This window comes from Seriola aureovittata, chromosome 1 (assembly GCF_021018895.1).
Source record: "Seriola aureovittata isolate HTS-2021-v1 ecotype China chromosome 1, ASM2101889v1, whole genome shotgun sequence".
NCBI lineage: Eukaryota > Metazoa > Chordata > Actinopteri > Carangiformes > Carangidae > Seriola > Seriola aureovittata.
The window spans coordinates 30,897,242-30,920,651 of NC_079364.1; the positions used below are offsets into that span (position 1 = coordinate 30,897,242).

Genomic DNA, 23,410 nt, shown 5'->3' on the forward strand with positions numbered 1-23,410 from the left:
CATCCACAGGCCAGAGAAAAAACCACCAGTGTGCAAAGTGTGATGCTGCTGTAACTCAAGTAACATGAGATAATAACATAAGACGATAATATATGACAGTCACTCAATGTATTAATAATGATAAGATTTTATTATATTCATATGCTGTGTGTAAAATTAACAAAATCCAATATTCATTGTTAATTTCAATTTTATTTCAGTAAATGACAATGATAATTGCTATTTAATCTGCTTTTTTCTTTATCTGATTTACAAGTGGGTTTACACACAGATTCAAAAGGGGAGAGAAGTGGTGAATACCGCCTCCAACAAATCAACATTAGCTAAAAAAAGAGAGAAATCAGCAGACACAGTCAGATGCTGCAGCAAATTATCCCAAAATCTAACAGACAAACTTGTACATCATTACTCAGTATGGCAACTTGTCAAGGTTACAATCCTGAGGAGTTGCTGCACCCCCCCTCCCCCCCTCCACAACAGATCCATCTGAAAGGGCAGCGTCACCAAGCAACAGGATTTCATTGATCAACAAAAGTCAGACACTGTAGTTGGTGGGATCTATATAGAGTAAATTGACATTGAAGCCAGGCCGTATGGTACAAGAATACTAAAGCATGCAAACACATGCTGCTGCAGTTCTGAACATGTCAATCCATGTGCGAGAAGTCCAGAAATAAACTAATACATACAACATGGAGTCTACAGAGATGGAAAGACAAACCTGATGTTATTAAAAACGAAGAGCTACTGAGGTGTGACAGGACAGGATCTTTTGAAAAATATGAAAATTTTCCCACATAGATTTGTGGGGTTATCTGTAATTTTCTTTGCAGCCCAGCTGGGATGGCGTAAGAACTGAGGGTCATGCAATACTCGCACAATCATTTAATGAATCGACTCAAGTTACACAGTTTTTCCTGTGGGGCCAAAGTTTGCATGTGTGTGGTCTTCAGTGTGGTTGGTCCCAACCTGTTTAAAACGTGCCACGAAGCCGTCCTAGAGAACAGCAGAGTTATTGATTATTCAGGTTTGGAAACTAGCTCATATGTTTCACAGCTGTGACGCCACTACGTTATTCTGTAGCCTTTATACACTCAGCTAATATATCCACTTCTCAGTATGGAAAGATGTGAACGAGTGAGGGGTTGATGACTCAGTGTATACACCTATCACAGCTAGTAAGTCTACTATTGACAATAAAGTGATGCAGGTTAAAGGTAAATTGGTCAAGTATGAATTCATAAAGGAATGATTCCTAAGACTTGCCACAAGTGCAAATTGAAGCTAAGTACACTGTTGCTGACACACATTTCTTAAAATGTAACATCTCCAACCTGTTGCAGAAAATACTTCTGCTATAGAGGGACAGTGAGGAGGAAATGATGCAAACAAATTAATAATAATGATTAAAAAAATGAAGGACTGAGTTCTTTTAGCATTTCTTGATGTTTATTTTTATTCCTCGCCTCTGTGTGTCCTTGTGAGTGTGTGTAGTTTTATATTCATAACATAGTGAGACATCTATGGATGGACTTCACATCCTTCCAACCTGCAATAGTTTTAAAGTACCAGGCCCTCATAGGCGGGGCCCTCAGACTCAGGGGATTCTCTCTGCAGGCGGAGATGCTCCAGTGTATTGTGGAAGTGTTTGTTGATCTGCTCCGTCTCCTCACTCGCCTCCAGGTTGGGAAGGTCTTCCCTGATCTTTTGGATCAGCTGGTTTAATACCTGGACAGTCACCTGGACAGGTGGAGGATAAGAGACAATTTAAGGTGTTGCATTCACATTATATGGAAGCATCTGTCTGTGTTTTGGAGGTTAAAAACAATAATTCTGGGGTATTTATGTGCCCATTCTCATTTGAAGCCATCAAAGGCTGTGAAGAAGACTACTGATTTAGATAGAAACAATATGATTTAAATATTGAAAAATGGCTTTGCAAATGTTTTAAGAGGAAGGAAATTCATTTAAGAATACATGGACTGAGTGTTTGTGAGTAACACATATAAATATACAAAAACATAACTTTATTCACAAGAAAACTCCACTAAGCAATTTTAATGTCAATTTCAGTTTTAATATGAGTTTAAATGTAATCATCTAAATGCAAGGATGCATCTCTATGTTTAATGGTCATGGCCACAGTGATGCTTTTTACTATGTGATGTCTTTGCCTGCACCTGATCACCAAGACATCATTTCTCTCTGTTGACATCAGGTGTTCTCCCTACACTAGTTACACTCAGGCTACATCCACACTACTACGTTTTCGTTTTCGCTTCCTCCTGCCGTCCGTCCACACTACCCTTGAGTTCTCGAGCCCTGAAAACAGAGACTTTCAGAAACACTGTTGGTCCTGTTTTAGTTTGAAAACTACGGGGTTGTGTTGTAGCCTGGACGGGCAAAAACAGAGACCTTTGGAAACAATGACATAGACATCCACTGGCACTTCCTAATTGGGTCTTATCAGCCTCGATTACCAGTGGTGAAAGCAACATGGATAATGAAATAAAAGCGTAACTCACTGTTGTTTTTGCTAGCAGCTGTTGTGCAGTTAAATTCTGCATTTTAACACTAAAACTGCCTTTCCTGTTCCTTGTTCGTCGTGTTTTGTGCAACCAATCAACTGAGTAGACAATCTACTTCCTGTTTACACCGGCTCAAGCATGCCCAGTGTACGTGAATGGTCATGTATGTATGTGTTTTCAGGTGTGTAAGTATGGAAAGAGACTGTTTCTGAAACGGAGCTACAACGCTCGTCTGGACAGAGATAGTTTTCGTGTTAAAACGCTGTTGTAAAATGAAAACATAGTATTGAGGACGTAACCTGACCAGGTTTCTCCTTTACATGTAAGAAATGAGATTACTGCAGAGTGACAGCAGTAACCTGGTTACTGAAGAGCAAACTGACAGTCGCTCACAGCGCAGCTTGGAACAGAAGTCTTAACCATGTAGAAATCTGATGTGTGGTTTCCTACCGCATCGTTTTCCCTCTCATAGAAGCAGACGTATCTGTTGAGGATTTCAATGAAAAGCTGGACTTGCAGTGATGGGTCCATGCACTGGTTGGCAATCTTCAAGGCTTTCTTTAGACACTCCATCACCCGCTTACCATCGCGGATCTAAACATGCAACAGCATTAGTTAGCAATGACAGCTGTGGAGACAGATTTAAGTGCAACATACATGTGTCAATACTGTGATCTGGTAAATTTATTTGTATTATTATATTACATTTATTATATTATTATTTATATTACATATATTAACTTCTATAACCACTGCATTTTCAATTTGAAATTTTTGGGCCATCCTGGTAGCCTCTGGGGTTTTAGACATGTTTTTTTTTTTTTAACTACAGTATATCCATTGTCTTTTTGTTCAAGCATAGCAGTATCTTCCAACATGCAGAAAGCACACACCCCCATACACACAAACCTTGTTCACCATAAAATATGACAATTATCAATTTGCAGTGTCCTGTCAAGACTTGCACATGGTGATTTTAGGGTTAAAGACATGTTAACTATGTTATTATAATGCCTCTGCTTACAGCCCACCCAGTAACTTTGTTGCATTTCAACACACCTCTTCACCATTCTTGTCAGTGCTGCGACCGGACCAAAAGAGGTGGGCACAGATACTGACGGCTCGGCACTGGTCGGGCTTCTTCAGCAGCTTGGAGGCAGCCAGCGCACACTGGGTCCTCAGCGGCTCATGGTTTTCTTCACTGAAACAACGCATTCGCTCAAAGGTTCCAATGATCAGCGTGATGGCTGCCAGCTGGGCTTTGGAATCACTTATCTCGTCCTCATACAGAGAAAAGGCCTGGGGAGAGGTGAGCCGCAAGAAGTGGGTGTGGTGGGCAAGGAGGGAGAGAAGAGTATATATGAGACAATGGATGTGAACAGGAGGGACAGCGAGATATGGTCGTTTACAATATTTGAAAATTAAAAGGTACAATGATGCCTCTGGAATTTTTTTTTTTTTTATAGTTTTTGGTTACCCTCGGTTAGTTGTTCTATTTTCAGTATAACTACACTTGAGTTGCTCAGTGCTACTTTTCTATGAAGTAACACCATAAATTCACTTCTGCTAAAATAAAAAAAAAGCACCAAATGTTTTTGAAGGTGTTAGCAAATCCACTTGAACCGTTTGTTTCTCAGTGCATTTTCTATGACCAATAAGGACACAACATATTTCCATTCATCATTTATGGCATCTTTTTCTTGTAACTGAAGCTCACACTCTCTCTGTAGCTGCAGAAAAGGCAATTCACTGCCTTAAAGGAGTTATTTATAAGTTTTCTCTGCCACCAAACATGGTTTCTTGCTGGGAGCAGGTGATGGTGGCTTGGCAAGAGCTTCAGTCATCGTTGTATTTACAAGACAATAGGTTATAATACGTCTTCTGAGCTGCACTACGCTGTGAGAGCAGACTGGAGGCAGTAGTGAGTCACTATCGGAATGTGTAAAGATGGGCCAGAGCTAGCTGGTTAGCGTGCTAACTTCAGTAGAAGAAAACACGTGATTGAGACAAGGATTAACATTGGTGTTGTTTTCCACATCTGGAGACAGCTGTTGGTGAGTAAGGAATGAAGTTTGATGATGAACTCATAACATTTCTTCTAGATTGGTTAGTAAACAGCTGTTACAGTTAACATTAGTTATGTAGCAATAGCAAAACTTACAAATAGCTTCTTTAAATTTAAGAAGTGTCCTCCATACTCTGGGCAGCAGCCAAAATACAAAAGGTACAAGTGTATGTCTCCATTTTACATTTTCAGTTAGCCTGTCTGTCATGTCTCAATCTATATACTAAATAAAAAATAAAAAATGTGGAAATGTTATAGTTGTTTTATCATCTGCTGTATGTAATGTTCTTCTGAATGTACTCTAGCACCTGTAGCTTTCAACCAAATCCTTAAACATTTAACTCTTGACTTGTACATGAATATGAGGCCAGCAGGAACAGATTTGCAATCATAGATAGCAAGGGCAGGAGGCCAAAGGATTCATGATCTTAACTTGGGTCACTTCACATCTGTACTTTGGTTAATTTGGTCTGCATCAAAGACAAGCTTCTTTCACTACATAGCTTGTGTGAGACACGGTGTAGGCCTGAAAGCTCAGGAGATTCAAAGAACTGACAGATTTATTCTACCTGTGACATGAACTCGTATGCTACAGTCTCGTGGTTCTCAAAGCCAATCTCGCCTGCAGCCAGTGCCCCCTGCAGGAAGAGTCGAAGAGGCAGCTCAGCAAGCTCGGCCTTGATAAGTGCACTGATGGTCTGGTGGGCGAAGGAAAAGATCTTCTGACACTTCTTTTCCCACTTGTCGTCCTGATGAGAGAGAAAATTGGGATAAGTTAATAACAGGATCGACAAATCTACAAACACAGCATGTGAGTTGCGGTGAAAAGTGATATTTGCTCACCAATGAGGAGTTCTCCTTGTATCTGAAGGCCAGCTGGTAGGCAGCAAACACCAGAGGAGGGAGTGTGTAGCGAATCCTTTGGTTTCCACCGGCACCAAAGTGTTTTCGAGCTGTGTTCAGGATCTGGCCACAAATCATAATGTTAACATCAATAATAATAAAACTCAGACAACAGCAGAGATACTATGGGATGATAAAGTTATACAACTATGAAAAATGTGATGGTTTTAAATCTGTCAACATTTACCAAAACATGCTGTAAAATCTCAGATTTTTAAACACATATTCATACTTTCAAGGCAGCCACTGATTGCCATTCATTTTCATACAGTACACAACAAGTCTGAATTGGTCAAGGTAGGAAAACACTTTAAGGGAAACACTAGAGCGTAACTTCTGAAACAGTCAGCAGTAATATGAAGTACAGCTGTTGCAGTATAGAATGCAGTTAATCTAGTACATGTGATAAATGTGCAAAGTTGAGGAAAGGACCTACAAGGTACTGTTGATCAGGATCTTCAGAGTGGAGGAGATGGATGAAACGACCCACAAGGCTCTGCTCCTCAGCAAAGTCCTCAGGGTCAGGATCATCAACTGGCTGGTCTGGCTGGTCCTGGATCAGCGTGGCTACCAAATTCAAGATGGCGTCCACCTAGAGAAACCGGAGAGGGAGTGAGGAGTTTATAATATGATGTAATTCATGTACTACACTGTTTTTTCCTGCTTTTGATTGAGACTGATGCACTCTGAGGTAATGTGTCAGAAACAGGTCTTGTATCTTGTTTTTGCTAGCTTTAGCTAGTCATTTCTAATAAACTGCTATCTGAGTGTAGAGTAACAGGGAACAACATTCAATACCAACTGAGTGTAGTTAAAAAGCAAACATGTAAATCCTGGCATCCTCGTGCTTAACCGACCTGTTCCTGTGCCACAATGGTGGTGTTGTAGTCCAGCGTGTTGCTCAGCACGTAGCAGCTCATGCTCTTGCGCGACTCATAGTCAAAGTACTCGAAGAGTGGAGGGAAGTGCTTGAGCTGCAGGACTGTCAGGATGTTGTTGTAGGTATCCACAGGGATCTTCAACAGTCGGGTGAGTTCCTTTGACACCGCGCTGCTGGTCGCTATGCTACAGGAGTGAAAAGAGCAAGTCAAAGTGTGACACAGTAAGTACACATTCTATCCTGCCTGTGATCATATTAGAGAGAAGGTTTATATGGAATAACGATTCTACATGATGTTTCTGATCACTGTCCACTGTCTCGCTAATTAAAACAACAATACTCTCCCTCCTCTCTTTTAACGCTCCTCTCTCCATTTCTGTTTTTAGTTCTCTGTAATGTATGAATATACGTCTCTAATTTTGCTCATTGTTCCCAAGACAGGTTTTATTTTTCTAAGCTGAACAAAGACTGAATTTGTATCTTGTCTCATTTGTAGTGTTGTAACAAAAATGTCAACTTTCTTATGTTTTAAAATTAATGCAAACTTACAAACTGTAAACCCACTATCTGACATGTCTTAGGCCTGACAGCTAACAGCTGACGCAGAAAAATGTAAAACATTAAATAATGTTCAAATCTTAATTATTGCTGGATAATATTTCATCATATACTGTATCCCTTAAACCCCAATGTGTCAGGAGTATGAGCACTTACTGTTCCAAGTTGAGCTTGTTGAAAATCTCCACAGTGCTCTCCAGGACCTTATCTACATAGTCAACACGGTCAGGGTAGCATTTCATGGCCAAATTGATGAGGGAGACCTGGAGAGAGACCACGTCCTCTGATGGCATGTCCTGGCGAGACTGAAGGAGGTGGAATCAGACAGTAGATACATCAACATGGCCAAACCTACATTTTTTTGATACTTTAACTTGAAGTCACCACAGCTCAGGAGGAACAGCCTAGTTAGTTTCCTCTGGTGATGTGTCTGTAAATAGTAATGCTAAAAAGTGTTCAATAATGAATTTCTGATCATCAAGTAAGAACAGGAACAGAAAAACAAAACTTAAAACAGCAGAGATTCAGATACAAGCTACAAAAATGCTTCAAGCTCCTGCTGCTGCTGAAAATAAATGAATAAATATATAAAACAGAGCTGGTTCTCCCTCATTGCTTGCACATCCACAAAACTATCAGGGGCTTATTTTAGATACAATAATTTCAGCCATAAAAAAACATCATAATCTAACCTCTGTACAGCGTTCCTCTACTTTGTTTTATGGTGTTGTGCCGCTGTGTAAATGTTTTAATTGTGACGTGCCAAGGGACTATAGACTGCAAAATTAGCTTTAAGCTAACTGGTACAATACATTAAATGGTAACATTTTAGGAGGGAGTATACTCTTGATTTCTGATTAACAGAAGAACTGGCTCGATGGAAATGGGCATCATCAGAAAAACCGTGTGAGTGGATAATCACACCAGCGGAGGGACACACTGCTCGCTGAGTGCAGAGTTTCTATCACTAACAGCAGTGCAGTTTCAGCAGTGACCACTCCTGACACCAGACTGATTTAGATCAAGTAGATTATTTTTGAGAGAGGACCTTTAGTAGTAATGGTAGTAGTGAGACTGGCCTGTAGTTTTCAACTTGACATGTATTTAGTATTTGCCACTGAGGTCTATAAGAACTCTAGATTTACACCATTTTTTCTTAGTAGCTCTGGGAACAAAACATCAGATCACTGTGGCCGTGATGGAATAGCTTGAGCAGGTCTAATGGACGGAGGGCAGAGATTGTCCAGACAAGAGCTTAGAGTGGAGGAGACTGTATCTGTGCCATCATTTATCATTAGTGAGGAGAATGTGATCGGGCGTGAGAGGGTGGAAGTGACTGGTGATCTGAGTGGTGAGAAGTGAGAGGGCATGAGGCTGTGGACATTGTGTCAGACAGAGACCATCAACTTCAGGGAGGGACACAGTGAGCTGAATGAAGAAGTGGTCCGACACATTTAACTGGGTAACTGAGAGGTTATCTGTGGTGCTGTTACGTATCAGGATGAGGCCCTGAAGGACCAGCTCATCAAAGAAACTGAAAGTTAAAGAAAATGGTCAACATAGACAACCCTATCAAACCTTTGAAAGGTGTGGGGGGAGGCGGTTTCAAACACTATCCGACCATGTGACACACAGTTCACAGGGGTATGAATCCCACTTAGGAGAAGTGGTCTTAAGGTCTGACACTTCAGTGTTGCTCTTTGTATAAGTCCTGCATACTGAGTGTCAGATATCACACAGCTGACGACCGAATCAAAACTGAATTCCAAAGAGCCGAGTCTGCATTCATCACGCAATGACAGTGGTCATGAGTCTCCTGAAACCCACACTTGTGTAGAAAATACACAGTGAAAGACAACAACTATCAAAACACCCAACAGTAGCCAGTAGCAAGCAGTAAGGTGGTGAATGAATCCTGCCTGAATGGGACTTTAAACAGCACTTTTACTGTGTATATACTAATGAAATGATCTCAAAGACCAGGTAAACCTAATAGAACCTACCTGAATGACAGTGGCCACTTGTTGAGAGAAAATGTCGAACAGTTTGATCTCAGCTGGAATGCCAGGGCCATCTTCTCGATGAGCAAACAGAGCAAGTCTGAAACACAAAACGGAAATGGGCAAATACGTCTTAGTTTTAAAATGCATCACTTTCGCCATGTTCAAACCTGACGTCCACATTTCTCCAAAATTTTCAAGCCCTTATAATTGAGGCTTTTAGAAACTCTGCTGGACCCTTTGTACTTTGAAAACTCCAGGGTTGCGTTTGAGTCTTAGTTTTAGGCAGAAACTTTTGGACTTTTGGTACAATGACGAAGACATCCACATTCCATCCATGATGTATCCTTCCCTGATTCACCATGCTCCTTTCATGTGACCCTTTTCCAATTAAAAACAACTTCCAATCTATGTTTACCGCCACCATGACCGCCTTATACTTGTGTTGATGCAGTTTCAACAAAGACTGAACATTACATACTTTAAATTAATATTTATTGTATGGCTATTATATTGGATCATAATACTCAGTGCACAATTTTCTGGGTAGTTTAAGGATGCAAACAATTCATCACATTTGTTATCGTAATATTGGTTCATTTTGCTTTAACAAAAGCTGCATCTGCAAATAAAGAGATGTATTTACAGAGTTTCTACATTAATTTCCATTAACCTTGTTGATTAACAATGAATTATACTGCACCTGTCAATGAGGGCAATGATGATGTTCTTGACGTTGACGTGTTGATGGAGCTCAGCACAGGAACGCAGGAAAGGGTTCAGCGTCTGAAGGTGGAACTCATCTGGAAAAACCTTACAAGACAAGACTGGTTTAGTCCATGAGTGTAGGGCTGTGCTTACACTTCATATTATCTATTTATCCTGTGAAACGGAATTCAAGAGCTGGCCTCATTATTTGTCTTCAAATGAATATTTAAATTTTATCGTTCACCAATATCAAAATATACTTTTTATATTTGCTTTAGTTCTAAATGTAGATGTTTAGATTCTTAATCATCATGCAACACAATTAGGGAGGCTGTGACTAGTCCCAACAAGGAGTCCTGCAACAGATGGCTAAAGCATAACAGAGACAACATCTCAACATCGTCACGTCAGTCTGGGATCACATAAAAAGTCAGAAGCAACTAAGTCAGCCTGAATCCACAGAAAAACCGTGGCGAGTTCTCCGAGATGCTTTGAACAAACTACTGATTTGCATAATCTTCCCAGGACTTTAGGACGGCGTGGAAACGAAGACAACAATGGGCAACAGGAACCTTTTAGTTCCAGGTACTTCTTGGTCGAAACGCGGCTTTAGTCGACATAGTTTTGATTGGAAGTGGGAACATTCACTCAGTGAGTCACTCACAGACAAACATCGTTAACACAAGTGGTCACTGCCATTATTAGATATCAATGTAACTGAGCGTCTTGGCTTCACCTAACTGGGCATATTACACTTGCCACTCCGTGACTCTTAGGGACCAACTACCTCAAATATAAAAAACATATAGTAAACACAGTGTCTTATTTAGATTAAAAATGCACTCACTTGCATCGAAATGACAGCAGAAACAGTGAATGCTTTAAAATTAAAGTGGCCATCTCAAAGATTTCAGTCCTGGTTCAGTTTGTATTAGCAGCAACTTGATGCAGCAGCACATGTCCAGTATACTTTCATCAGTGCGCCATAGGCTCAATCATTGTTACTTCATTCGGCGAAAGATAGTGATATTTATCTCAATGAAAATCTTCCAGGCTGCCACTTTGACAAAGAAACTTAATTTGATCTGGATCGGTCAAGTCCATGTCATGGCCAATAACAAATCAGTTCAATGAGGTCAGTAGTGGCACCAACACAGACTGAATCAAGGCATCACAGGTATCTACCTGAATTATGCACTCCATGAGATACTCCTGAGCCAACGAGTCTCTGCAGTTCACAACCTGCTCCAGCACTCCAGCAAGAACAATCTGTGAAAAGAAACAAACAAAGAAAAAAAAATGTTTTAACAGACATATGTCGAATTACCCAGACAGACTGTACATTATGTGCCAAGATGTCAAATACAGCAAATATGACAATAAAGGAGGAAAAACTCCAACCCCCAGAATCAGAATAATGAAAATCATCAAGAATCATGTCTTAGTGCATGGATTGACATATATGCAGATGATGCAGTCATATGTGTATCCAGTTCAACTTTTTTACCAATTTTTACTCAGCTGTTACAACAGCTACTGCTCGTGGCAGCATGGTTTAAAAATTCATGTATTACACTCAACATTATTAAAAAGGTGTCAGTTTGCTTTTCTCCCAGGGGCTTTTGCCTTCGTCAACAGTTAGCCTGTTAAACTTAAAGATTAAGTTTAGGAGGTAAAATATCTTGGTCGTGTGTTAGATTCTCAGCTAAAATTTGAGAAACGTTAAAATAGTGAGCAAGGTTGCTCATTTAGAGACCATTTTATGCTCTAAATAGTTTTATGCCTTCCATGATCTTTTCACATTTAACTTACTGTGCTACTTTTTGGTCCCAAGCAGTCTGACAACAATCCAATAATGATATATAATCTAGCAAGGAAAACTTTGGACAGGAAGAAAATTAGATCACAACACTGCCATGTCCTGGGGAAATTAAATGTGTGAATACCTTAATTAATACTTAAATCTTTAAGTTTTAATAAGTGTAGATTGATGGGCCAACAACAGTTTTATCCATCTAAACACAAGAATGTGCAATAAGTGAATGGGTCTGAATACTTCTGAAGTAATTGTATGTCCCCTTTAAATGCTCAGCGCTGCTCTGGTCAGAGCAGCATCTGACTGTATCTCATGTCAAGAATGTATAGCATGATTGATGTGGACATGTGCAGTATTATGTATCATGGCTCATGAGCTGCTTTTTTTTGGACAATTGTGCTTAATTATTGAGCGGCTTTGGTGTCAGATCAGTGATTCCCACTGAGTAATTCATGCAGAGAATTCTGTTCAGAAACCTATCTGCCAAGTAAAGCCAAAGTATCTCCTCTGTCCAACAGCAGGTAGTTAACACTTACCCACCCTTCCCAATCACACACCTTTGTGAAGGAAGTTTCTCCTTTCAACCACAAGAACAATATTTCAGATGTAAGAATAGAGTGACTGCAGGAAAAACCCTCTCACAGCAATTTGGACAAAGGGACAAATTACTGATCTAGTAACAGGCTAAAATCTCACAATGTTGTCACTTGCTTTTGTAATATTCAGTAATAAGTCTATCAAACCTATCAAAATAATAGTTCTAAATCAGCTCAGGCTGTTACAATCTCCTGGTAACGTCGCATTTGATTTTGATCCTCTTCGCCATAGTTCATATTCCGTTACGATTATAATCGTTTTCACCCTCCAAATTCAAACTGGTTAATTACATGTTACACACCTGTTTGTACTTGTCCACATTGACACCCTCCAGTTGGCTGAGGCGAACAAGGTTGGTGCCGACCAAAATCCTGAGTTCTTGCCGTTCCTTCTCTCTCTTCTCTCTGTCTCGGCTGTGACCCTGATGCTGCATTCGAACCCATAACTTGTTCATTTCCGCAAAGTTCAGCAGGACGAAGTCGATGGAGTCATTGATATCACCGGTCATCTCCTCTGATCCCCTGTGGAGTAAACACTTAAAGTTTAGAACAAGGAAACATGTCAAAACATTCAAAGACACATTGTAGCTTATATGTTCACAAACACGAGTGTGCAGGATTGTTGAAATGCTGCGAGTCCTGTTTTCCCTTTCTGAGTCATCTGATGGTTTTTCAGAACTTCCTTGTGGCCAAAGGAAAGGCATGGTCTTTGTGTCCATCGCAGTACATGCATACTAATAAATTACGCATTTCTAGGCTGCATTCGAAGAAGCCTTTGAAATGGGACAGCCACAATGCTGTGACGCAACTGGTCTTCACCTGCAGCCCTTGAAGGATGCAGCCCCACAGACACAGCTTAAGTTCCATGCTCTGGGGAAGAACAGTGGATGAAAGATAGAGAGAGAAAAAGCTTAACTTGCTTACTCTGACTGCTCTCCATCATCGGGCAGGATGTTGCGGGTGCACTGCAACAGGTAGTTTCTGAGGAAGAGGCCTCTGAGTGGGTGCTGGACACCACGACACATCTCCACCAGGTCCTTGAGAATGTCCTTACGAGACTGGGGGAAGGAGCGAACGTACACCACACCCACTGTGATTAACAGATAGCTGGGGAGAGAGAGGCAGAGCAAAGAGTCTTAATCTGATAAGATATTAATGAAAACAACAAGCAAACATTTTTATGAGGCCTGAACTCTATTTATGACATCTCAACATACACATCCACAGACATCTCTTTCACCTCTTAATTTATTTGGTTTTATTTTGTTACATCACTGGTTTCAAACCTGATCACTTTGTTTGAGTTTAATTTCCGTTAAAACAAGAGAAATGACGAGAAACTAAATGATTTCCTTATTTGATAGTGACAGATTTCATCATAAATAAAGAACAATTTTCATTAATGCATAGTATCCACATGTTTTTCACAGGTCCAGTTAACAATGGGCCTCATTCATCAACCATTCTTAAGAAGAAATATCTGCTTAAAACCCACTTACGCACTTTTTCCGAAGATTCTGACATTCACCAATGTTTTCTTATTTGGGATTTGTTCTTAGGTAAGAACAGAATCTATGCACACTCGAGAGTACTCTTATGCACATTTAAGTGCTGACATGTTTGAGTAAAATAGGTGGTTATTGGGTTTTCTTTAGTTCTACAGGTATATAAGATTATATTATTTAAATTACAATAATATTTTTGTCATGTTTAATATTTTTTTTTATTTGCTTTTGTTATTTTACAAAGCATTATGGTCCTTTAAAATAAATGAACACTACATTAACACTTAACCGCTTGTTTGCGGCTCACTTCCTGCAGCAGTACCTCCACTTCAGAACTACTAAAGTTCTTTTTGCGTTTTGATTCTGGTGCTCCGTCTTTAGATTTTCATTTTGGCATTTCCTCAACTTTCCCTTACGGTAACTCTTTGTGACTTCTGTCTGTGTCTGCACACGACCCTTCAGTCTCACGCCCTTTTAAGGGCATTTTCTGGCGTTTACCTATGCTAATTAGGGCCAACTGGCACACGCTTTCAATTTACGAGGAGACTGGCATTCATCAATCTAAGAACACAGGTACGCACAATTCTACGGTTTAAGAAAACGTTCGTGAATCTGATGTAAAGTTTTCTTAAGGACTTTCTTAAGAACAACTTCAGAAAGAATTTAAGAAAATACTTAAGAAGATATTGGTGAATGAGGCCTAATGTTTTTTCCACAATTGTGTCACTAGAGGGCGCTCCAACACGGTATAATTATTTCTGCTGAGGGGTACAGTCTGGTCAGATGTAAAATGTCCAGAGGACATTTGATATTTTACATGACAGAAGTTGATTTAGTTCTACAGAGAAGAAGAAGAAGAGAAGAGAGAAGAAAAGAAGATGACAGGAGATGCTGTGACAACAGTTTTAGGAGTTTATATGCGTAGGAGCTATTTATTAATGTGTTAATTAGTTTCTCTATATCTATTAATTTGTTCTGAGCGTAGACTAATTTAAATATTTGCTTTATTTAAACTAGATTTTGAGAGAATACGCTCAAACTTCTCACCAGAAACTGGTATGTGTTAACAGCTATACTGGAAAATGGCAAAATATCAGAATTAAGTCAGTAAATTAGTAATTCATCACAAGTTTGATAACTCATATATTGGAATTCTGCCTTTTGAGCACACACTACTTTACACACAAGCGTCTTTCATTCATAAAACCTCAGACTCCAGCATGTGTTTGTGTTAAGTTGTGGATCTGTGCAGCCAGTTACTGTCACTACTGTTGTGCTTGTTTGTTTGGGAAAATAAATCCAAAACCACAATGGTTTTGTTTTGACAGTTGATTGTGTAAACCACATCCCCCATGCTGCATCAGTGGCCTTTTGATTTTATTCACCCACCATGGATGTTATGCTTTCACCCTTGTCTGTCTGCCTGTTTGTTTGGTGGTTTATTTGTTAGTCAGCAGTATTACACAAAAAGTCGTTAACTAATCTGCACCAAACTTGGTGGAGGGATGTGCCAGGGAACAATCCATTAAGTTTCGGTGCTGACCCAGGTAAAGGGGCGGATCCAGGAATTTTCTTTAACATGTTGAATGTTTGAATGTTGATGTAAAAAAAAAAAAAAAAAAATCAGACAGTTATGTTGTGCTACTGTAGTATTTGATTTTATTGTTTGAAGCCAATAATACATCCCTAAAATATTTTACTTATTATTATGTTTATGTGAAGTGGGAATTAATGTACATTCTGCATTTAATTTGAATTTAAATGTTTAAATTTAAATGTTGGAATAAAATGTTTCAGGTCCAAGCTTTCCTTTGTTTTCTAGAGGATCCTTTTGTTTGGTGAGAAAAGAGACAGATTAAGTAGCCAAGCTGAACTTTTGTGTGTTTGCTTTTATGATTTAACTGTTTGAATTTGTTCTTAATGAGTTAGCAGAAGCAGACAGTGCCTGAAGCCCCATCCAGGTAAATAATCACCAGCTACCACCAAAGTAAATGAAAGTGTAAAGTCAGCATTTAACCCTCATAATCACTGTTTCATGTCAGATCCAGAAAAAAGTCACTGTCAGAACACAACCTGCAATGTCTTACATTAAAATGTGGTGAAAGAAAAACACTTCAGATTAAAAAAAAGAGTCTGAATATGAGGATGTTCAGTGAAGGTGATACTCACAGTCTGGGGATGATGTTCCCTGCATACTGGACCAGCTCATAGAGATCTGCCACCTTGCGTCCCTTAGCAAACTCATCAGTCAGATAAACCTCCAGGTAGTGGAGTTCGTCAGAGATGGCCATGTCTGAGAAGACTGTTAGGGACCAGCGCAAACCCACTATGACTTATCCACATGCAATCATCATTGCTTGCAGCATGTCAAGCGCATCATGTGGCTCTCCAAAAATGTCAGGAAAGAAATCTGACAAGGACCAAGTAACATTTCTGTAACACACACTCTATTTTCTTTGATCCAGCTGTCGACACAGGCTGCGTAATGTCTCACATTTCACTCAGACTACTGCTCGTAAAACTGGCCTGAAGCGTATTTTTCAGGCTTCCATTTGACATGAACAACAACGATTGCATATTGTGCTCTGAACGCTGCCAATATGCGCCTGCAATACTGCGCCTGAATGCATCCTGCAAAGACACAGACAACTGAAGGTGCTGCTGCTCTGCTAAAATACTGCTCACACTTCCTCCTGTGTAGAAACAGTGATTCAAGAAGAGTCTTTGGCTTCTCATGGCGGTGGGACTGTGCGAGAGCTGAATTTACATACTCTGCCTTGACTGGTCAGTTCTGGCGTAACCACCATAGCACAGTATGCATTTCTTTATTGCTTATTTTAAAGTGTGTTTCCCAAGTAGCTTTTCGCTTAAATACAACAATGCCATGCAAGTTGGTAAGTCTGGTTAGCGTCTTGCAACTATGCTGGCAGCAGGTAGTAAAGAACTCTATGCTTCTTGTTCTACAGATATTAAAAAGAACACAACTGGTTCTCACCTGGTTGTCGCCAGCATTGTGTCTGAAGACATTATTGTAATGCTGAACCTTTGTCAGCTTTGCACTGTGGTTCAGCAGAGGCTACAAGCTGCAATGACCAGGCCAGATGCATAAATGATGTGTACACATGAAAACCATGTGTACCCCATGTCCTGCACATAAATTTATATTTATAAACACAGAATGTGCAGTACCTCACACATTCCTTTGCCCATGTGAAACGATCCAAGTTAGATACAGGGAAGTGAAATTACAAAATAAGCTGAGATACTTAATTTAACATAAAATAAAATAACCAACTTCACAGAGCTTCATTCATTATCATTATTATAAGTTTTGCCGTTTACACAGCAATAGCAATTTTACAATCATAAACAGAAATAATCGTGTTTTGTGCTCAATGTTTCCTTCAGCATCGGTTAATAACATTATCATTTATTGTGAGTCATCCTGTAACTGTTTCATACTATTTCAATGTTTACTAATCACAGTTTTAGAGCCTGTCCGGAGCCTCATTAAGACTCTCTAGTTCCAATAAATGAAGTTCAGAGTAAACTTTACAGTTGGAGTGATTGTACTAAAGTAAACTGATGCATGTTTTAACCTCAGTTTCACAAATCAGTGAAATTTTTCTTCTTCCTCATCTTTCTTCTCTGTCTCTGAAAACTTGTGGCACAAACAGTGTCTTTCAATGCAAGAGTGACTGAGTAAGGGAGTGTCTTAATCCATCTATAGCTAACTGCGGAAGTGGAAATGAGGTTCATGCACATTTCTCAATGAGTGATATTTATAACCATGCGTACGCATGTCTTTATAAGACAACCAAAAGAATATGCATGTGTTTTTGTCTTGACTATACATATTGTTTTATGCATCTGACCCCTGGTGTCATTCACAATGAACAGCTGGCTACTCCAGCCTTTGAGTCCATATATGTGAATGACCCATTATAAAGCTAGGAAGGGAAAGAATTACATAGCCTTGAATAAGGGCCACCCTCAGGAGCTGAGCCAAGGTGGGGAAGTCACAGTTAGCATCTGATGGGTGGGCCAGCACCAGCTGGGCTCAGTCTGAGGTGTAGGCTGGCAGCCAAGAGGATTCAGTACATTGCCAACAGGAGGGTGAGGACAAGCAGAGGCTTTGGTCTGTCTTACCTGTGTTTTTAACAGAAACTAGTTAGGGTTAGGTTTGGTACGTGGACTGTTCAGTCTGTAGTGGGAAGAGAGCCTCAGCTGGTACAAGAGCAGTGACTGACACACTGACACAGACTATAGATAGATTCACCTTGACACACAACAATGGCTCTGGAACCAAACATTTGATACGGAGCTTGGATAGGACTTGCACCCTCCTTTCACGGAACCACAATTTTTTCAGAGCAGGCAGTACTTGGGGACTCCACAGTGCTGCTGGTGGATTCACATGGTGCTCACATGGGCAACAGCAGAGAAATGTGGAGTGAGAAATTGACTGCCTTGTTTTTTTTTTTTTCTCTAAATATGACTGACATAAGCTGCTGTTTCTTTAATGCTGTGCCAGGTTGTCCATCATATTGCATTGGGTCTAGTCTGGAGTTTAGAATGTCTAGAGACAGACAAGCTATTAGACGGGCTAATGTGTTCAGATAACATTTAATGCAAAATTTCACTTTCTATTGTTGCAAACAGTCAGTAGCAAATGAGCAAAAAAATTAGCAAAAAAAGGATACAGAGCTCATAGTAGCTCTTTGGAGAGAGCATGGAGGTCCTCAGCTCACCCAGCATGTTAGAGGCATGCTTCAGGGCATCCATCAGCTTGTTCTTGTCCTATAGACCACACAACACAGCTTTTACCATACTAAATCTTCACAACAAAAACATTTCAACATTTCAAAAAATAATTAATACCAGTTATGTCACATGTATAACAAGTTACAAACAGGTTTAAATGCAACCCCTCATCTCTGAACCTTCAGCTAAATACTGAACATTTTGAAAATGCTGGTACTAATGATAAATGTGTCACAACATACCATTATAAATGAAGCACTGTGGTGCTACAGATTCGCCCTGGACTACAAATCATGTTGTCCAGATGTAAGAGAACATGTTTTGTCTGTTACAGACCCAACACATCTTTATGATTTTTATATGTTTTTCAGTGAGCAAAAATTACCATTCCCACTAAAATCGTGTCTTATCTCAACATCTGTCAAAATGATCACAATATAATTTTTTTTTTTTTTCGCATATCGCAGCCCTTGTCTGGAACCAGGCTAAAAAAATTAACTAACTGACGAGCCCGGACCAGACCTGGCTGACCTTCTCAGCTTATTTTCCATTGGGCTGAATGACAGATTTGCTGGGTAAAGACAATAATGCCTCTTCAACACATGACGAGAAATCCATTTCCCTAAAGAAATCCAATAATTGAAACTGTGTGCTGGAAACGCCAGAAGTTTCCCCCCAGCAAAGAGATCCCTAAGGTTGGCTCTTTACAAGAGGTGCAATATGCAAAACAGGGCTGAGAACCAATGATTTAAATAATTATCACAATCATATTGACGGAAGTCAACCTACCAAACATCTCTTCATCTGGAAAGACTGGACCTTGACAGCCTGTACAGCTTCATCGAGAAGCTTCTCCTGTTCATCCTGGGGAGACTGCTGTGTGGTCGGCTGTAGCAGTTGATGAGAACAAAGTTATTTGGATCTTTGCTTGATGTAAATCAAGAAAATCATCAGCCAGCATTTCATTGAGATGCAATGCTATGTAATGTTTTGAACTGGAAATTGCTGTATTTGCAGTTGACTTTGCCCCACTTGACTGGACCGATTTACAAACAACAAAATCATAGCAGGACTCTATCAATATTATCAAGTGCTTTTCATGGAGGAATAAAAACAGCTTCAGATTAAGCTTGATGCAAACTTACTGAGTTTAATGCAATGGAGACGTACAATACTTGTCAAAGGTTTAATTAATTTATTTGTTCATGTTTATAGCCGCAAAGTTTCATCTCATCCAAAGCCTTCAACTGCAGGAGCTGTCAGTGACCATGTCCTGTTTAAAACATAAATAGGACATCGGCTTCCGGAACCCCGGCTGCCCAGAATTAGTCCCCGAACTTCGCAAATACATCAGTTTCTATCAGTCTGCAAAGAAGCCATAGTAACTCATATGTTTGCGCTTAGCGCAGGGTCCGAGCGACATGTATTCTTACATGTACGAAAACGTATGAAATGTATGTGTTCTGGCCTTTTAGGAGGTAGGTCATAGCACTGCTGCTAACCAGATACAATTAATACATGTTTATGCTGAAACGAAGTCAGGCCATAACATTTAGCAACAGTAAAATAAATGACACAGCAAAGCGGAAGAGAATGCTAAACAACAGCTAGCGTTAGTTGTTGTCACCTGTTTTGTCCCGGAAATATCAGTGTTGTACTTACAGGTTAATTTGACCTAACACATAATATAAGATATGGTAAGATAAAAGCCGTATAGATAACGTGGATAAAGAAAATGTTTAAGTGAAACAGTTAGCTGCACCGTTGCAGTCAGTGGGTAGCTTGTTAGCTTTGCTAACCGCTGTCAGACGTTAGGCCATAGTACCACTCACACACAAGTCTGATTTTAGGTCAGTTTAACAGTGGAAACTGGTCGTTGCACTGACCGAAGCTGAGCCAAGGCTGGTATCCGAAGGAAACATGCGGATGCACAGAATAAAAATGTATTTAGAGAAATGCTTACCATGATTATTAGATGTGTATCAGATCAGTCGGAGAGGCTGGCCTGTCATGTGACTCACATTAACGGTGCCTTCACGGTCCGCTCTCAGCCACCACCACATCAGAGGACAGGCGTGGCCAGTGACCCATCAACTGCAGGATGTCGGTCACTTGGACAAAATAAAGTTATTTCACCTTTATTTAACTATTAAATTCATACAATGGAAAAGACAGAGCTCAGTTGAGCAGCTCCGAGAGTCAAATACCACAACATCCGAACAAACTGTCACAGATAAAAAATGAATGTCCAACAAAAGGTAATAAGAGTTTCTTATGTACGTTTTCACAGTAGGTGTAAAAAGTGTAATAACATTTATGGTGGTGCTGAATATTTTATTTCTATACAAACACGAACGGGAACGTTGTAAACTCCTGGTTGTGGAGAGACGTGAATACAACCTCGTTTTTTTTTTTTTTTTTAACTCTCGAGAACTTTATTTAACAAGTATACAACAGTGAACAACATCGAACAAATGACTAACAGATTTTTTTTTAAGTAATAATAATAATAATAATAATGATAACAATAGTAATAATAAATGCACATTTTGTTAAGCTTGAAAAAGTTATAAGTTTTAATGGCATTTAATAGTTTGAACATTCAGATAGGCTACTGAAGAAATGTATTGTTTGAGGTTTGCATTCTACAGCTCTAAAAAGTTATGATTAAAAATTAATCACATAACATTGAGAGCTGAGATTCTTGTCATAATCAATGAAACCAAACAACACATTTTTCCAAAGTAAAGTAAAATGAAGGTAGATATGATCAACAATAAAAGAAGGACAATTTACTCCAGAGTGGTTTTGTATGCAGGCAAAACCAAAATATATAAATAAACTGACAGCTTGTTTGCTGATAAGATGGAATTATGTTATTATGGTAGGCCTAATTATTAAAAATTAATTGTCTCATAACAAAATTTCCTCTTATTATTTCCAGTTTTACTTTGTAATTACTTACATTGTGCATCTGTCTGGTTGTTTTACTTCCTGCCCTTCTTGTTTCCTGAATTTCTGATTGCCTGCCTCGCCCCAATTAGTGTCACCTGTTCCCAATTAACCTTGCATTCCTTGTGTAGTGTCTGTGTTTCCCTCACACTTTGTCAGTGTGTGTGTCCCCTCGTGTTTCCCAGTGGATTTGCTACCTGTGTGGATCTGTTTTGTTTCTGGTTGTGGTCCTTAGATTTCTCAGTATGTATTTTCCTGTTGCCTGTGTTCCTGGATTCCTGCCTGCCATCTTATCCACCTGGCTGGAAACCTGTCTCATTTATTCACTCATGTCACTCATTCAGCCTTAATCTGTGTAAATCTGGTCCTTTCCTTTGTTCCTGGCTTGTGTCATAACTGTATAGTTTAAGTTTCATCTTTGCAAAGCATTTACCTTTGTTGTTCATAAAAGCTACCTAGGTAGTGTTCGTTATTGTTAGCTAAGCTAATCGTTGACCAATAATAAAGTTAATGTTAAATTAATGACATCACTTTAGCAAATTAACACAACTAATGTCTAAATTAAATGTGTTTTTTGACTGGTCACTTTGGCTCTGTAATCGGCTGTCTTTAGCACCACTATGCATTTTCTTTTATCAGCCAACAAGACGGTGATGATCCCGTGTCTTTGTCGTGATGCCAGCGCCTTCCTCTCTTGGATACTAAGGTTGGAAAGTGGTTCTTTTGCACTGGCAAGGGCAGCTGATACTTTCAACCTGAGTTGTCCCACCTCTGTATCTGCTACATTATTGTTCCTGATGGCTGACAGACATCCATTTCCAGTTAGGTGAGCCCTCTGCTGGATGAAGTTCTTCATCCTCTTCTCATGAATGCCCAGCTGTGCACTTTAAGCCTCAGTAATACACTGAGGCAGGAGCTTGTCCACTCGAAGGACAAAACACCCAGACATAAGCAAAGAAATGTAGGGTACACAGTTCAATGTAGGAAAGCACAGACCTGTACACTGGGGAAACCAAACAACCACTTCACAAACGCATGACACAACACAGGAGAGCCAACTCAGGACTCAGCAGTACACCTACATCATAAGGAAGAGGGACACTCATTTTAGGACAGTAATGTACACACCAATGGTTTGAGAGAGTAAAAGAAGTCATCTATGTTGAACAGGAGCGACCATCACTAAACAGAGGGCATGGTCTACCACACCACTTATCAGCCACTCACAATGCAGTCCTGAGATACCTCAAGGCATCTTAACACCCAATCACACTGTGACTCATGTGATCCTAATGACTCACATGATGACCGGATGGGTCAGCGGCTCCCATGTGACCTCAACGACTCTCAAGGTGTTAACACCCCCTTAACAAGTGAAACGCCTGGAGCAGTCAGTTAGAACAGGAGAAGCATCTTGGATTAGATGAAAAATGTCTTTAAGAGCCTCAAGCAAGTCCAATTGCCTTCGTATAGCACCTAGATATGACGAGATGTGATAGTATTTGCAGCAGCAGTGGAATGGGCACTGATTTAAAGCACAATTACTGAAGCAGAGGAAGACAGGACCACACTGGAGAGGTGAAACTCCCAACTCTGCTAGGAGTAGTTGGTCCTGCAACCACCAGGAAGAGGATGGGAAAAGGATGCCTGCTATAGTCAGGTGGCCCTGTAGCGTCCACGATATACAGTGGGTGAAAACAATCGTATTTTTTATGAATATAATTTTGTATCAGTTGTTAATTGAAATATAGTAAATTTATGTTAAATTTAACTCAGTAGTTGCAAACATTTCTCACATCTCGTGCCCACCAAGGGTAAATATCAAGCTTTGAAAGAACTGAAGAACAAAGAAAATCTCCAGCCCAAGAAAGCAAACTTTCGCTCTCTGCTGGCCAACACCAGTCTTTGTCTAAATGAAACAGAGAAAAGCAAAACTAGTCACTGCAAACCAATTTAACTGAAATGTAGAATTTCTATCCTCTTCCTGTTGATCGCAACAGAGACTGAACTCATCAATTTATAGCTTCTGCTATTGACAGAAATAAAAGTAACATTCATGAAACCACCTCCCTCACCGCAGGCCTGTGTCCACGTGGTGGCAGTAAGCCCGTTTCCCAACAGCCAATAATCATTCA

At 39.9% G+C, this 23,410-nt stretch overlaps 1 protein-coding gene across 1 annotated transcript; it reads right to left on the bottom strand.

The window, feature by feature from the left end:
* Window positions 1-109: 109 nt before the first annotated feature.
* Window positions 110-20,425, bottom strand: vps35 (VPS35 retromer complex component). Its single transcript, XM_056378567.1, has 17 exons — window positions 20,287-20,425; window positions 19,113-19,211; window positions 18,263-18,359; window positions 15,729-15,852; window positions 12,979-13,161; window positions 12,357-12,576; window positions 10,828-10,911; window positions 9,638-9,747; window positions 8,938-9,034; window positions 7,091-7,239; window positions 6,354-6,561; window positions 5,933-6,088; window positions 5,437-5,559; window positions 5,163-5,342; window positions 3,588-3,827; window positions 2,979-3,122; window positions 110-1,740 (listed from the first exon to the last, which is right to left on the bottom strand). Exons 1-17 carry the CDS (start codon window positions 20,287-20,289, stop codon window positions 1,561-1,563), a joined length of 2,397 nt encoding a protein of 798 aa, XP_056234542.1. The 5' UTR covers window positions 20,290-20,425; the 3' UTR covers window positions 110-1,560.
* Window positions 20,426-23,410: the final 2,985 nt, after the last annotated feature.